General features: G+C 34.6%; 1 protein-coding gene across 2 annotated transcripts in view; it reads right to left on the reverse strand.

Annotated features, from left to right (window-relative positions):
• Positions 1-6,374: 6,374 nt before the first annotated feature.
• The window catches only part of LOC149806510 (voltage-gated purine nucleotide uniporter SLC17A9-like), a 55,456-nt gene continuing 44,636 nt past the window's right edge, over positions 6,375-17,194 (reverse strand). For both annotated transcript variants that reach the window (XM_089954050.1, XM_089954055.1), the window contains exons 9-12: positions 14,640-14,674; positions 11,784-11,955; positions 9,838-9,867; positions 6,375-7,517 (exon numbers count right to left, since the gene is read on the reverse strand). In XM_089954050.1, coding sequence (XP_089810176.1) covers positions 7,378-7,517; positions 9,838-9,867; positions 11,784-11,955; positions 14,640-14,674 — 377 coding nt within the window. In that variant the 3' untranslated portion in view covers positions 6,375-7,377. The remainder of the gene's footprint in view (positions 7,518-9,837; positions 9,868-11,783; positions 11,956-14,639; positions 14,675-17,194) is intronic.

Consider the following 17,194-nt stretch of genomic DNA (forward strand, 5'->3'; position numbering starts at 1 on the left):
GCCACAGCTATGATACTGAGCATTGTTGAGTGTCAGCAAAGGCCATCCATTCCATATGTATGGAATGTGGTTTGGTCATCTCCAAAGAAGTGATTTTGCAGTCAACTACTGGAGTTTCCAAGTGAAAGGCTGGCATGTGGCAAAGGTAGAACCACCACCAGCAGTTAGATGGAAGCTTTTTTTGTGAGAAGAAAATAATATTGATACTGTGATCCTGCAACTCTTGAAGACAGTGGAGGCAAGTTGAAGTTAGGTTCCTCCATCTTCGTCATAAGATCGACCATTGCTGGAACTCTGGTCCAGGTGTGGGAGGAGAAAGGCAGAACTCCATGGGCAAGACTTTTCTTGATGGAGGTCCAGAAGACTGAATCTTCATTTGACATAATAGTCAAGAACATTCCTTCCGAGTAAGCATCATCGTCCTTTGTGGCACAAGGTGAGGCTGAGAATCCCCATGATGCCTGGGACTTAGCAGATGAAGAGATCTGCCACTTACAAAGCTCATAGAATGTAACAAATTAGAAACTTTGACCTAAGAGTCATTAAGTAAAGAGTCTTTTATCAAAGCAGAGTGTAGAGAGATTTACAATGCACTGTCATTTGAAGTGTGAGGAACTAATTGAGGCATCATGCCACAAGAGTGTCCTGAGGTGGCATATGGGTTGAACCGATCCCTGGACAAGTCGGATCAAGTCTAATTCGATGTACTGGAGTAGGGCTGATCTGTGATAAAGCCCTTCAAATTGGTTGCTGTTGCCACACATGACCCATTGAGTGTGGCTAGGCGGGTCACAATGGAAATAAGCTCTCTGCGGGGAAGGAGTGTCATCTGATGGGATGGATTACGGGAAGCGTGATCCATATAACCAGTCAGTGTATCTGCTGAGTGAGAGGGAATGGATGGTTCCTTCTTTAGCTCATTCCCTCGCCCTTCTGAAATAGAAAGGGAGTCAACGCTGGAGAAGGCAAAGCCAATAGGAGTCACAAATAATGTTCGATCTGGAGGCAGTGACTTGGGTGCCAGAAGTTTCAGACTGTGTCGATTTCCAGCGATTCATGGCTGAAGGGTGAAGAGTTAAATTATCTTCCTTGTCTACCAGATAATCTTGCACCTAGGTACTGTCAGCACGCAGACTGATGTCATCTTTTGCTGCTTGTGCTTTGCCATAGTAACATGTAAGTATAAGTAGCAGAAAATAATGTGGAGTCCTGCACCTATCAACTTGTACTTGATATTGGTACAGAGCTAGAAAGTAAAGTTGGCCTGGTAACTGATAACAAACAGGCAGACTATTAAGCAATGTGTGTGTGTGATTTGGATTTTTAACATAGCTTTTTTTTTAAAAATCACTCATATTGTTACAATGTCTGTAGTGTGGAGGTTTATAGTGATGTCTAGCATTTGGACATGCTGCAGACATGTAGCATGTCCCCCACAGTCATTTTTATCCTTACAAAAGGCCAACCAGTCCAAACACTAACTTCTTAATGCTGAGCGCCTAGCGAGGCAGCTGCTAGTACCATTGTTACAAGTCTTTGATATGAATTGGCCAGGGATTAAATCCCATGATCTCCTGCATCCAAGGCAGACGCTCTAACCACTTAAGCTGGCAGAGCAGTCAAAGTGTAATGTGAATATAATGATAATAATAAATGCATGACTATATAAATGCACCTGTCCTGTTTGGATACTGATGTGGCAGAGATCTAACCACAATGTTTACCTAGAACATGGGTGGGCAAACTATGGCCAGCGGGCCACATGTGGCCTGCCAAGGGCTTTCATGCAGCCTGCCAAGGATTTTCATGCGGCCTAGGAACAAGTCATCATTTGCACAGACTCTGTTTAAGTTACTCTGTTTATCAAATAAATGTGCTTCTCTTGAAGTTTAAGTTTTCAAATATTAACAAAATATTAACAACTGAAAATTAATAATTAGCTGTTATTTAGAAAAAACCTTTGTTTTTGCTATTTCAAATATTAATTATTTTACTTAATGAACTATGCGGCCCATGACAAGGTGTAAATTTGTGTATGCAGCACTTGCACTGAAAAGTTTGCCCACCTCTGACCTAGAAAATATGATAGCAGACAAATTAATGTCAGTACTACCTGTCAGTGAGGTCAAGGATGGCATGGACTGATAGAGTCATTGAAGCATGATGTCTGGATGCTAAGACTGCCCAAGTAAATAAATTAGCAGACAAACCAAAATAGATTTATCTTGTCTATGCCTAATGTAAATTGCAGAATAAAGATAATACTACCTGTAGAAAGGCTTAGAAATTCCTTATTCAAGTAACTCATGGAAGCATGGCTCCAATGAGATAATTAATGCCTTGTTAAAGAATGCTCATCTGCATGTACCAGAAATTAAGCATTTATACAGATATAACACTTCCCTGAAAGGTGTGACAACCTGCATACATAAAATTATTGCAGCCCGAGCCAAACCTGTGAAAATGTATTGGCTGCCCATGCAAGTGACGAAAATATGCAAACGACAAAGTGTTAGCAATTAAAAGGTAGAACTTTGTCTGTGTAAGGTAGAGATACAAGTTGAAAATAAAGATGGAGTATACTTTCCTTTGAGGTTAGAGTCCAACTGAAAATGATATGCTTCCAAGTTCAAAATGGCTTGCGGGTCTCTCCTGAGGCAGAGCGTGCTGTGTTGCACAAAAGGAAATACTAAACGATGTTTTTTTACACTTTACAGCAGATCTTATACCTAAGAGGACATCACTCTGTCTGACCCCAACATGGGTTGGCAAATAACTTTTAGCTCATTTAGCTAAACATAGTATCTGGGAGGGCTGGATTTGTGAGGTAGTAGTTCTTCTGTATTATGATTGGGTAACATATCTGAAGAAGAAATTCAAATCTCTATTTTAAAGAATGTTATTTCTGATGAGCACCTTTTACTTCCAGTGAATAAATAATCTGAATAAAGCCCAAATGAAATACTGGACACATCAATTGTTCTGCCTCAAGAGCACGAATAAATAATTTGTCAAGTAACAAAATTATATAGTCCTCTACTGACCACAGGTCAAAATTAACATATCTAATAAAAACTACTACCTAATTAGAAGGTCTGTTTCTAAAATTATAATATAAAGAACATAAAAAACACAATGTCCTTGACTCAAACCAAGATAATTGTTTACTTCCATTAATAATGATCCCAATATTACACCCATACTTACGGAGAAAATATTAGTTTTACATATTAGTTGTTTACAGAATTTAAAAATGCATTTGAAAATCTTCCCTTTTGCATGAAAAGCTCGGAATGAATATAAAAAGATACATTTTTATATGAAATAGTAATAATGTGTGGTATAAAAATAAAAGGAAGGGTTTAGAATGATCCAATACAGATGTTTTGTACAAATAAAGCTGACTATCCTGCATCTCAAAGTTTTAGACATCCTATGATTATTCTAAATGATAGTCCATTCACTGTGCCCACAAAATGTAAAGTCTATAGTTAATAAATATTTGCTAAAAATGCATACCCATTCACATCTAAGTTAGGAATTATTTCTGCTGCCTCCAGAATCCTGCCCTCCCATAGATTTGAAAAATCTGTCTTTACTTTGTATAGAAAATGAGGTGACTTTTACAGATTACCTCTCCTCACCCCACTAATTGACAGAAACAATGATACACACATAAGAAACTGTCATTTGCATACTCTCTCATTTGTAATGCAAGTAACATCAGTAAATTTAAATAGCTGCCTTTGTAAGCAAGCATTTACCTCAGAGTGTATATGCTTTATATAAGTTTTTAAATCAAACACAAATGACCTCATCTTAACTCTCTGATAACCATTACATATAGGTATCTTAAGTGTTTACTACATGATTTCAAAATGAATGAACTCAAAATCACACTAAAACTTTTTTGGAATTAATGGCATAATTATTGATTGGTTGTTTAATGCTTAAACATCACCCTGCCATACATCATTTAATAAAAAACTATAAGGACATAACATAATAATTATGTAAGGCAACCATGCAATGCAAGATGCAACATTTTTTTGCCAACTATCTTTTCCGGTGGGAGGTATATATCAATAAAACATTTACATTTTTGAATAAAAAAAGCTACAGTTAGAAACAAAGATGTTTAAAACAAAACACAATTGTGTTTGTCTGCCTCTAGAAGACAAATTAATAGATGAATTGGAAGTATGAGCTGTTCCTGTAAAACATACATGGGACCCAAGGAAGGCACTTTAAATGTTGAATAATCACCCAAAGCTGCAACTGAGTTTTATTATTTTTACATAAATTATTGATGTAATCCAAGTACTCTACCATATATTTATACTAAACTGCTTTTCCAGAACACCATGTATGTTTATATGGAAGAGCTCCACACATTTATTTGGTACAATATTTTTTAAAATCTTTGTAACATAAGATATATACTTATATTTTATATCATACATGAACAAAAAAATTGTCTCTGAATTATCTTCTTGTTATTGGAATAATTTCAAATGCCTTCACAAAATGTTCAGGATATATTCAAGGATGTATGGTTGCAGATTTCATGCTAACTGTTCCACAACTGCACCAAAAAATGTCAAATGTGCATTATTTAATCACTTCAAACATATTTGCCAATTATTTTTTCCAAAAAATAAAAAATATCTTTTGCAGTTCCAAAACAGAAAATGTCATTAAGTGTCCATAATCAGACAAATAAAAAGTCTGAACTCAAGCCATACAAATTATACCTACCCTTTAGTCAAATAGATAAATAAAATGTTTGAACCCAAGAAATGAAAACTGTACCTAAGCTTTAATAAACCCACTTTATGTACATGGGAATGAATCAAAACAGACATTACCTGCTCAATTTCAATTCATGTTTTCAGAGAATAGAAAATATGCCACAAGATTATAAAGCACAATTTCACAACCTTTGAAAGTAAAATATCAGTGTATGTGTGTGTGGACATGTGTGCATAGGTGCATACATGTGTGTGAACATGAATGCTTGTGAGGGTTTGCAAACCCATAAGCCTCCTTGGCCAAAATTGAAATTAGCATTTGCAATACTAAAAACTGTAATTTGCCCTTTGCAATCCACTGCCGTTCTGTAGGATAAGTATTCTTTGGAGTTCAAATGATTCTTTACATTCAGTTATTCCTCCATAACAAATGGCTATCTATCCATCAACAACAAAAATGCAAAATGGGTAACTCTCATCAAGAATTGCTTAAGACATCCAGAAAAGTATCAGTATTTATTCATCAAAGTATTTCTGCTCAACGTTAGCAATGACACAATTTTTGGTCCTCATCTGACACGTCAGCTACATGCAACATGGCTATCAAAGGAAGATCCAAGTCAAACACACGGCAAATTGTCATTCAGCCAGCTGCTAATGTGTAAGACAAAACAAGTCATTCAGCTAGCTGCTAATGTGTAAAACAAGACAAGTCCTTTGACATCAGCACATATTGTTGTAAAAAAGCAAGAGTAAGTTTCGATAGGTAAATATGACTGTGCCAAAAAAAATAATTAAAAAAATAATTAAACCTAATGGTCAAATTTTGTTTTCCTTTAAACATATCTGAATTGGCATATATAAGGAATTTATGGTTTCAAATCCAATGTCTGCCATTAACAAAATGTTTCCTCAATGGAAGTGGGCCATATCAATGGAGAAAATCCAATCATGGTAAGTAACATTTATCAGAAAGAAGTATATTTGTAACACTTGTTATTTTTTAGTTTTTTATCAGCAGATAAGTAAAAAAGTTAAAATGATTAAAATATTATATGATCAGTGTCAGCAATTTGATGAATCGTGAAGCAAGAATCATTTGTCAAGATGATTTCTGATGAAAACTATAGCTCAATATTCTGAAAATGATATTAGTCTGTGCACCTTGTCTTATCAATGGTGAAAAATTCTGCCACGAAACAAAAATTCGTTTAAGATGTCCAAACATTACAAGGCATGACAAAAAAAATATTTTGCCAAAAGATGGTTTCCAAAAATATACTTGTCCAAATAAGGTAAACTGAGCTTATTCCTGCCCTAAATCTTAAATGGATGGAATATTTCCCCATTACAATTTTCATTTCTTGAATAGACATCAGGTGTAATTTTTCGAAGAGGACCCAAGTTATGATTACCTACAAAGTTTACAGGCTAATTAAAAATTAATCCACTATGTGTAAATTGCTAGTATCACAGACAATCCGAGTGCATGAATTCTGACTTACTGTATGAAGAATATTTAAATAAAAACAAATTTATGTGGTGTGTTACAGGATTCCAGTTTTGATCTGCTTAAAATTTCATCCAAAACTCGGGGGAGATATTAGGAAAATAAGCGAAACACATAATAAACAGTTTATTTCACAAATCTGCTTAAATGTTGCACTAGTTTCACTGCATTAGATCTAGTTCAAATAATGAATGTTCAGATGCGGAGTCAGTAATTTGGTCTAGAAAATGCAAAATATCCTCTATGAAGTCTCTATAAAAGGCTTCAAGACGATATATTTATACCTGAAACACATATTAACTCATAAATTTATGAAAGAAGATTAATTCACCAGCTGAAAACTGCAAGCAGTGTAACATTACTTGATATAAATTAGTGCAAACAAAATTTATCATTTAGGGCTGCCACATTTATCTATGTACATACACGGCACCCTTCGGTAAAAGTAAAATCCAACAAGTACACGTCAATATAATTTTTACTAAAATATTTTTTTTTTTACAAAAATGTCTGATGCAGCATAGTACTATCATATCACAAAAAATTCTAAATATCTGGATTTTTTTTGCACAAAAAATTATAAATGTCTGGATTTTTTTTGCACAAAAAATTCTAAATGTCTGGATTTTTTTGCACAAAAAATTCTAAATGTCTTGTATTTACAAAACTTAAATAAAGATTAAAATTCAGGATTTACAATTACTCTGGTTGCAAATTAGCACTGTAACATTTGTAATGTCCTTTCTTCATGATACTTGAACAAGAAGTCTTATACTCTTCCCACATCCTTTACACTCCACCAATACTATTTGCAGAGTAATGTCCCTTTGTCAAGAAAGCATTTTGTACAAATAGTCTTGCACGTTTCCCACATGCTTTACATTCCACTTATGCTATTAGCACCCTTCTTCAAGAAAGCATTTGTACACTCAATTCTACATGCTTCCTGTACCATTTACACTCCACTTATGCTATTAGCAGAGTAATGCCCCTTCTTCAAGAAAGCATTTTGTACACTCAATTCTACATGCTTCCTGTACCTTTTACACTCCAATTAAACTATTAACCAAGCATACAGTCAAGATGAAATTATGGCACATATCCTAAAGATGATCATCATATAATCTGCTCCCCAGTTCCAAATGCCGTGTAGACGACCCAACCTACAACGCCAACTATGGCTGTCCAGTTAAATACTGCATCCCATTTCTTTGTAACTTCTAAAATATGACCAGCTAGGTAAACACCAACAAAACCTGAAATGGAGTAATACAACATAGTTGTTTCAAGTATATTAGGAATTCAAGGTCTAAGTGATGCTTCAATAAAACAATTATTTGGAGATATTTAAAGAAATTAAATTTGCTGTTTGTTGCTAAGAAGTGTGTCCTCTTCAGGCTCTGCTTCCATGTAAAACATACCAGAAGGAAGGAAAGTCAAATTCCTCCCAACCCTGTATGTGTCACAATACCGTGCAAATGGGTACAATATGAATAAATGATGAATAGGATGGATCTGTCAAACTGACAAAGATGGCTGTCTCACCAGTCAGTACAAGCATCAACTGTATGAAATCAGATAATCAAGGTGACATATTTGGTACATATCATCTTATGTAGTATTTTATTTTTTAGCTTTAATCTTCTCCTAATGTGTATATGAAAACATAGATGCTTTAGTAGCTCATGTGGCACATTCAAATTACAGCACTCAACTACATGTTAGGCATATAGGTATAATGCTGCAGACTACAGGAGAGGTTCATTTTATGCCTAGCAGTCAGCATGACTGTAATTATGGTTGATGTCTTTCTTCTAGTTAGAGTCAATAAGTTGGGCGAGCTATGTTCATATTACCATATTTGAAGTTAATGGACTCCTGTTCAGTTTTTGGATTATGAAGCAATATTATAATGTAGGTGTGTGCTGGTGTTTTATGAAGCCATCTTGTAATTTAGGTATTAGGTTTTATGAAGCAATATTGAAATGTAGGTATGTGCTGGTGTCTTATTCTCAACAATTATGCCCATGTTTTGTTAATTATCCCCATGTTTTATTCTCAACAATTATGCCCGTATGTTTAGCATAATGCAGAGAGTATGTATGATTTATGTAACATCGTACTGAGTGATATGTATGGTTCTATTAGCCATAAATATAGATATGTGCACCTGCACAATGAACCTGAATACAGTTTCTTTTGTTGTAATGTTATCTTGACATAGCATGTTTTAGGCCTTATCAACAGTACATCTATGCATCATTCTTGCATTGTTGGGATTCATACGTATGGGAGTGCTTGTATTAGGTACTAATCAGTATTCTTGGATTTGTATTGTAGAACACATCTGTTTTTTCTAACTTAGGTAGCATTTGTGAAACAGATTATTTGTAAATAATTCCTATGTTTAGCTACTTAGATGGAACTAGGAGTAACTAAGCTTAGAGTGGCAAAGACAAACACTAGGAATACTTAGGGGTGATGTAATTTGCAGTAAACTTGGCAATGTAATTAAGTGGTATTTGACCTGTGGTTGATGGGTTTTAATCATCCAGCTGTACCATTGTACAAGAGAGGCCTGAGCCACCAGCTTGACCCAGGCAGTGGACCATTACATTGATGGCAACATAGTATTAATAATACTGACTTTCATGTGATTTTAAGTCATGTGGTATTTTTATCACAGCGGTTTATGACTACTAAAGTTATCATAGTAATGTCTTACTACTAAAACCAATCACAGTACTAAAATCTAACATAGTTATATATATATGATTACTAAAGTTAATAATTGTAGTACTGACTTATGTATCATATTTTAGATTTTACTGTTATACTCACAGTATTCATTGTCAAGGTGTAAGAGTTGGCAAATAGACACATACACTTAAATACATTTCATATCATTGAATATACAAGTACTGTGGTTTTCTTTTAACCCATTTCGGTCTCAAAGGGTTGCAAGCTTGGCTTCGTTACAATGGGCAGTGAACATATCTATCAGTACAATCCACAATGAAAAGCCCCTGTATGTGGGAAGGGTTGGGTTGCTGAAGTGATCATATACAGTCCCATATCACTTGGTATTGTAGAATGGATGAGATTGGTCAGCAGTTGGAATGGCCTCATACAGCATTATCATTTGATAAAATGGATTATTAATATCTGGTAAAAAGAAAACGTGCAGATGTATAGGCCTGAAGACAAGACTCAGACATGTAAAGTTATATGTGCCTATTGGGCTGCCATTACGTCAAGATCAAAGGTCAAACTTATCTATTGAGGCAAGAGACAGACATACAAGCAGAAATTGACCTAAAATCATAAACTGCATCACTGGATTTCTCGATGGCCATCAGTATAAAGTTGCCAGTGCTATAATGAAAGCTTAACCTTGCACTGCCTGGCAGAGACAAGGGGAGGTAATGGGCAAGAGTTATTGCCCTTATCGATATTAGATATACTGAAAGATAATTTTGTATTTTTGGACGGGCTGTTTTCAGGAGGCAGCAGAGCTTAGTTTATTTTGTTAAAGAGAACAGACAATATATATTCTGAAAGAAAAGTATTACTCACCAGGTATTGCACCTGCCATATTCATTATACCTGAAATTAAAATAAAAATATTCAAAACTATTAATCTAATGAACACAATGCATCAGACTTCACAAATGAATCAGTGCCCTAGGCAGTAGAAGAAGATGCTTCTGTAAATTACTCTGAAAATTCAAAGGCATCTAATATATAAACTGAAAAGAAAAGAAAAGCAAAAGTAACACGGCTAAAATTCATCACTATCTAAAGAAGGTGTCTAAGGAAAACTTAAACACCATAAATTGCACTGTAACTGAGCTTTAGATTTTATATAATTTAGCACATAAAGTTAAGAAAAGCTGGGGGATTATGTTGTCCTTTACATCTGGATGTGTGCATGTATGAGTGCATGTTTGAGTTATGTCAAGCAACTCCTCCTATAATCTTCAAAATAGAGACTTCAAACCCTGTAGATGAACATTTTTAAATTTTGAAACAACCCTGAGATGTAGTTTGTAGGGTGGCAGACATATTACATAAAAAACTCAAATTAACTCTCAAATTATGAGATTAACATTCTGAAAAATGGTGTGTCATTATCCACAAGAGTGTCAACATATGCCAGATTGTGGTTTCAATAGAACCTGGATCAAAACTATTGAGATCACTATTCTATAAGCATGTATACATTTATTATACATGAAAAGACCAACTAAGATATGCATTGGCTTATGGCCTGTGTCATAACACAGAAACCATTAAGATCCACACATAAAAAACGTAACATCTACACTTTTTTAAATCAGATCCATCTACAAACTGCACAGACACAGATCTACCACTAAATAGCACACTGGCAAATCTTGGTGTATGCAGTTTGTTAGAGTAAAAGTCACACAGGTCATGTGTGTGTGTGTGTGTTTTGGGATTTTTAACCTAGCATTTAACAATTTGAGTCAAATAACTACAATGTCTGCAGTGTGGCAGTTTAAAGTGTGTGTGTGAGTGAGATTTGGATTTTTAACGTAGCTTTAACAATTTTTCAGCCATATCCCTACGATGTCTGCAGTGACAGTTTATAGTGATGTCTAGCACTGGGCATCATGCAGCACACTAACCTCTTAATGATGAGCACCAAGAAAGGCAGCTATTAGTACCATTTTTGTAAGTCTTTGGTGCAACTCTGCCAGGGATCAAACCCATGACCTCACATATCCAAGGCAGACACTCAAACCACTAGGCCACCAGAGCGGTCAAAGTTTAAAGTGATGTCTAGCACACGTGAATCATGCTGCAGACATGTAGCATAATGTCCCACTCTGTCACATTATCCTGACACCAGACTGCGTCCTAACACTAACTTCTTAATGCTGAGCACTACCAGACACCAATCTGTACCTGCCTAGCTGGAACATCGATGTAAGATGAATTCAAAATCAATCAACATTCAAACTTGTCTGAATTCACAATAACTTCAAACTAATGTTTCTGTCCAACAATATTACTGATGAGCACTTTATATTTCCAGTGAATAATAATCTGAATAAATAATTCAACCAAATGAAAATCTGAACATAACAATAAGATTGATTCTGCTTCAAGATGTTATGACCAGAATTAGTAACTTATAGATAAACAAGATTATATAGCCATCTACTTGACCTAGGTTGTAATTACCAATTTCTGAAAATACTGTCACTTAATGGAATTTTCCTTTCTAGAACATTCTGAGGCCAGAATCAAGACTGTAATCTTTTAACTCAAATTCAGGTAAACATGTTTACATTAAAAATTATATAATATTTAATCCAGTCATACAGAATTATTAAATATGTATAATGTTGTTTATAAATTAAATGTCCCTGGTTAGGTACATAGTGAACTTGAATTTGGACAAGGTCAAGTACTAAATACAAATATATGTAACATAAACTCTTTAAGAAAAGCCCTCAAAAAGACAAATTAAATATACATAACATCATCCTTACCAAACACTGAACCTGCATGTTTGGGAGCTATGTCCTGTGGGTTGACTAAAATTCCACTGTTATGGAATCCAGAGCAGGCTACAGCCATCGCCATACAAAACAGAGCACCACTGTATGTGGATGTGTATGACAGAAGAACCAAAAACATGGCAGTTCCAAGCAAGGCTACCGTCTAGAAGAAAATGAGCATCATATGAAGTAAAAAAGCAAAGACTTCTGTTTATTTTAAAAGTGCCTCGATATGCACTTAATATAATTATAGATCATGTGATACAAACTTCTTTAAGGATGACTGCTTGTGAAACTTTATTTAGATAACTTTTCTGGATATAATCCCTCAAAGGTACTAAGCCTAAACTTGCAGAAATGGATTTCCTGAAATCCACCAGTTTGTTTCCTTGTATTCTTCCTAGCTAAAAAGAACAGTCTAAGATATTTTTGAGAAACAGCAAATATTGAAATTGGAAACAAAATAATGTTTTCATATGTCTGAGTTAACATACTCACATGATACACAGAAGTGCAAAATTCACCATCATGTCCGATGATCATGAACCTGCTTTCAAGGAAAGAATATAATCAACTTGTCGACTGATTTAATGAAGACCCATGTCATTATAGCAATTTGTGGCCATACAATGACTGTACAAAATGGTCATCGAGGTAGCTATATCAAAAATCCAAGTGGTGTCATCATTATAGCTATTTGTGGCCATACAGTGACTGTACCAAATGGTTAACCCAAGTGGTGTCATTTTCATAAACGATGAACTAGCGAGATACCATAGCACTTTCAGTGAAAACCCAAAGTTACTATGAGCATCCATTCATTAGAAATATCAACAAGATTTTCAAGATGGCCAATATGATGGACATATGGAAGGACTGATGAACCAATTTCATGTATGCCTCAAGAAATCTTTTAGCAAAAATACCATGTCTATACATCTATCTGTTCAAAAGGAGTACTCACAACAAAAATTTCAAAATGGACACCATGGCTGCCATACTGGAGGTCTAATCATTTTAATTTAGGACCAACTACAAATCACAAGATGTGAAAATCCCATGACGATTTTACTAAAACCCCATGATGATATAAAAAAAATCCCATGATGATATTACCAAAATCCCATGATGATATTACCAAAATCCCATGACAATATTACCAAAATCCCATGACAATATTACCAAAATCCCATGATGATATTACCAAAATCCCATGATGATATTACCAAAATCCCATGATGATATTACCAAAATCCCAAGATGATATTACCAAAATCCCATTATGATATTACCAAAATCCCATGATGATATTACCAAAATCCCATTATGATATTACCAAAATCCCATGATGTTATCAATTCAGGAGAAGTAGCTTGATTTTTAACACTGGAACCATGGTAGCCATATCAGAGATCTAATCAGTACTATTTTCAGTTAGGACAGAGTACATAACATAAAAAGTCTTTTCAGTAAAATCCCAATATAATCAATTCAAGAGAAACAGGGATAACAAGATTTTCAAGATGGCCAAAATGGTGGTCAGGTTTGATATCAGATCAGCACTATTTCTTCAGGACCAAGCAGACATATTTTAGTGAAAACAAGATGTCACTACAACTATAGTCAGAACAAACAGGGAGGTATATTCAGACTACAACTATAGTCGGAACAAACAGGGAGGTATATTCAGACTACAACTATAGTCGGAACAAACAGGGAGGTATATTCAGACTACAACTATAGTCGGAACAAACAGGGAGGTATATTCAGACTACAACTATAGTCGGAACAAACAGGGAGGTATATTCAGACTACAACTATAGTCAGTATAAACAGGGAGGTATATTCAGACTACAACTATAGTCAGAACAAACAGGGAGGTATATTCAGACTACAACTATAGTCGGAACAAACAGGGAGGTATATTCAGATAACAACTATAGTCGGAACAAACAGGGAGGTATATTCAGACTACAACTATAGTCGGAACAAACAGGGAGGTATATTCAGACTACAACAATAGTTAGAACAAACAGGGAGGTATATTCAGACTATAGCCATTCAGTAGATGTAATAACAAGATATTCAAGATGGCTACAGTGACGACGATATTGACATCTGATGGACATTCCGTTTTAGGAGCAGAAAGACAGGGATAAATGTGTGCAAATGTTAATGGGAAGCTTCTCAGCAGTTAAGAAGGGGTAGCAATAACAAACTTATGCTAATAGATGGATGGATGGATGCCAGATGAATAACAGACCATTGCACAAGTTTGTCTTTGACCATTTGAGCTAAATATAGCCATTATAAGAATGGCTAATCCCCGTGACCAACTGAAGTTATTACACATTTTAAATCAACACAATTTCAGGTCAAGTGACCTTAACCTTTGAGCACAGACTCAATAAGAATCTGCCTTTCCTCAAATGTAATCTAAGTTCAAAGCACTATGATACACTTCAGTAATAAGTAATGTCATAATGTAAAGAACATACCACTGTGAGCTATACCATTCATTATACTGATGTTTTTTCACAATTCTGTCCAAAACAATTGCATATTAAGCTCTAAATTCTGCTACAGAGTCTAGTCTGTTATGCAATAACTGCTTCCAGTTCAAAGATAAAATTACTTTAAAAACATGTTCACAGTCCAATATTTCCCATCTATACTATTCTTTAACAAGTTAGGTTTTGGTAATAGGTATAGATAGAAACAAATACACGCAAAACAAAACAAGACTTTTTTCTCTAAATAATAAGGTAACACCTATTTCTCAGGACAGATTAGTTGTGACTGACTTTTTTTCTGAAAAGGAATCTTACACAAGAACACAAAACTCACCTCTATGGCTTTTCTTACAAATGTGGTACTATAACCTGAAAGAAAAAGAAATCTTGCAACAATAGACTGTCAAATATTTAATTATTTTATAACAGTGGCTAACTTAAAGCAATCCGCTTGAAAATCTTTCATCTAGCAGTTAGCCTTCTTGATACTTCAAGATACTTTCCCGTATTAGCAGACATTCTTCCAATACTGTTGACTGCATATGTTGTAAACACAGCTTTGTGGTTTCTCTATTTTAGAATCTTCATCCATGTTTAAAATCACATCTGCATCATTTGCCAGAATGCTTTCTGTCGAAGTTGGTCTAATACCGCTCAGTGATTTTGGAGATAAAAGTTATTCACATTTTATTTTCTACTTCTATTTGACAACCGATTGGCATCAATTGTGAAAATACGAACATCCACAATGTTAGGATGCTTCTGTAAAATCTGGTTAAATTCTTTTGCGCAGTTTATGATAAATTGTTTAAAAGTTTCTACTTCTTGGTAATGGTGAGCACACTTGATATTAGATCAGCATCATTTGCACAAGCTTCAAAAGGCTTTCACATGAAGATGATGTCTGCCAGTTGCTTTTATACTGGTTTTCTATTTTTTGCTTTTTGCCATAAGAAGTTGAAAATAACAACTGTACTATGCACAACATACAAAACATCCTGGGACATACCATAAATTTACTTGGCCTTACAGTCATGTGAACTAAAATTATTAGCAAAACAATAGATATGAAAGCCATAACAAATATCCATACTTATTTTTCCTGACATACCCCAGCCAATTGCCAATCAAGGTTCTGGTATCCTCAATGTCATCTACTCATCCTTGTAAAACATCATGCAGAAAATATGTACACCCTTCCAAAATTGGCATCAACAGACTTCAAGTTAAAACATGAAGTCCATAAGACAGAGCTTAAAATTAATGTTAATCTGCTAAGTAAAGCTGGGGTTAGTCAATTTGCCAATGGGTCATTAAAACCCAGCCATCACTAATCCACAAGTTTTGGCACATGGTAGGCTATACATGGCAGCCAGTAAATTCTAGAAAACCCTGGAAAGAATTATCGACACAAGTGGTAAGCTACTGGCAAATTTTCACACAAATCAACATTGGTAAAGAATGAGACTTGAACCAGTGTAAATAGAGATGAGATACTGGTGATCTGGAAAGGCAAGCATCTTTGACCACTCAGCCACCGGGGGAGACACTGGAACATTGAAAATTGCTGCCAATGGCTATCAAAACAGTTAACAAGTTTTGTATCAGTGATATAAATTCAATGTGAATCAGGATTCCCTTTAATGGTTAATTGATCTGTTTATTGAGTCTATGCTCTTAAAATAACTAAAAGAAAATAGTGGAAGACAATAAACTTTGTAAAATTTAACAAATAATTTATTTCCCTAGAATACAAGGTGAAAATGAGAAAAAATGAACTTACAGTATTGCAAATTAAATCCCAAAATAATCCAAGAATTATAGACACAAGTCCTAATAATATAAAGTCTGAATAAAACTCAGTACAAGTCCCAAAGACATCCAAAACTGAAGGTGTGATGTGTCTGTTATAGCTTATGGAGTGCTGATGTCTCAACCGTCTTTTGTTGAATCACAGTAAAATAATGAATGATTTGAATATACTATAAATTCCAGTGAATGTCTTTATCCAAGAATTTTAATAACGCACATTTATATTTCCAGAGAAAATATTCACTTGAATTCAATAATCTGAACAAAAAAAGATTCCAGCCCGACATAAATAAAAATACTGGTCACAATATATAATACAACTCGAAAGTGCTAGATGTTAAAGCATGAATGACAAAATCCTCACAGCCACAATATATATAGTTCTCTACTTGACCTCAGGTCACAATTAGCATTTTCATGAAAAAAAGCATTACTTAATGGTTAATAACTATCTAGAATGATCTAATGAGCCTTATCTACTTAAAACACAATAACCTGTAAAATTCACATCGGAAATTTCAAAACCCTGACAAATCAACATATTTACTCCTTCTTGTTTACCTGAAAAATAATCCTGATATTAAGCTCCTACACACAGATAATAATTTAGCTACGTATTAGTTGTTGACATAAAATGAAATAACTTTTTTATATAAATTAAATCAGGTCGAGCAGAAATGAACTCAATTTTGGACAAGGTCAAGTCCAACATATAATGTTACATTACAAAAACATGTAATGAAATAATTAAAAAAATTAAACTAACAAACAATAAAATTTAATATACATAACAATTGTACTAACTCAGTACCTACCAACATCCCCTACTTGACAAGGTACAATAAAATCTAGCAGTGCAAATAGACAACTGTTCACTCATTAACCCCTGGAGGTTTTTGTCATTTTCGCCTGAAATGCAAGTAAGAAACGCATTTTGTGGCCTATTTCTGAATACATCCTAATATATCCACTTCCAAGTGATTTCCCATTAGCCTAATGCCTAGTTGTGTTAGAAACATTGTTTTTATTGGCTATTTTGCTCGTGAATGAGCAGAAGGGTAAAAGGTGGAGTTCTTT

Source organism: Sinohyriopsis cumingii, chromosome 1 (assembly GCF_028554795.1).
Source record: "Sinohyriopsis cumingii isolate HCF-2022 chromosome 1, ASM2855479v2, whole genome shotgun sequence".
In the NCBI taxonomy this organism is placed as follows: Eukaryota; Metazoa; Mollusca; class Bivalvia; order Unionida; family Unionidae; genus Sinohyriopsis; species Sinohyriopsis cumingii.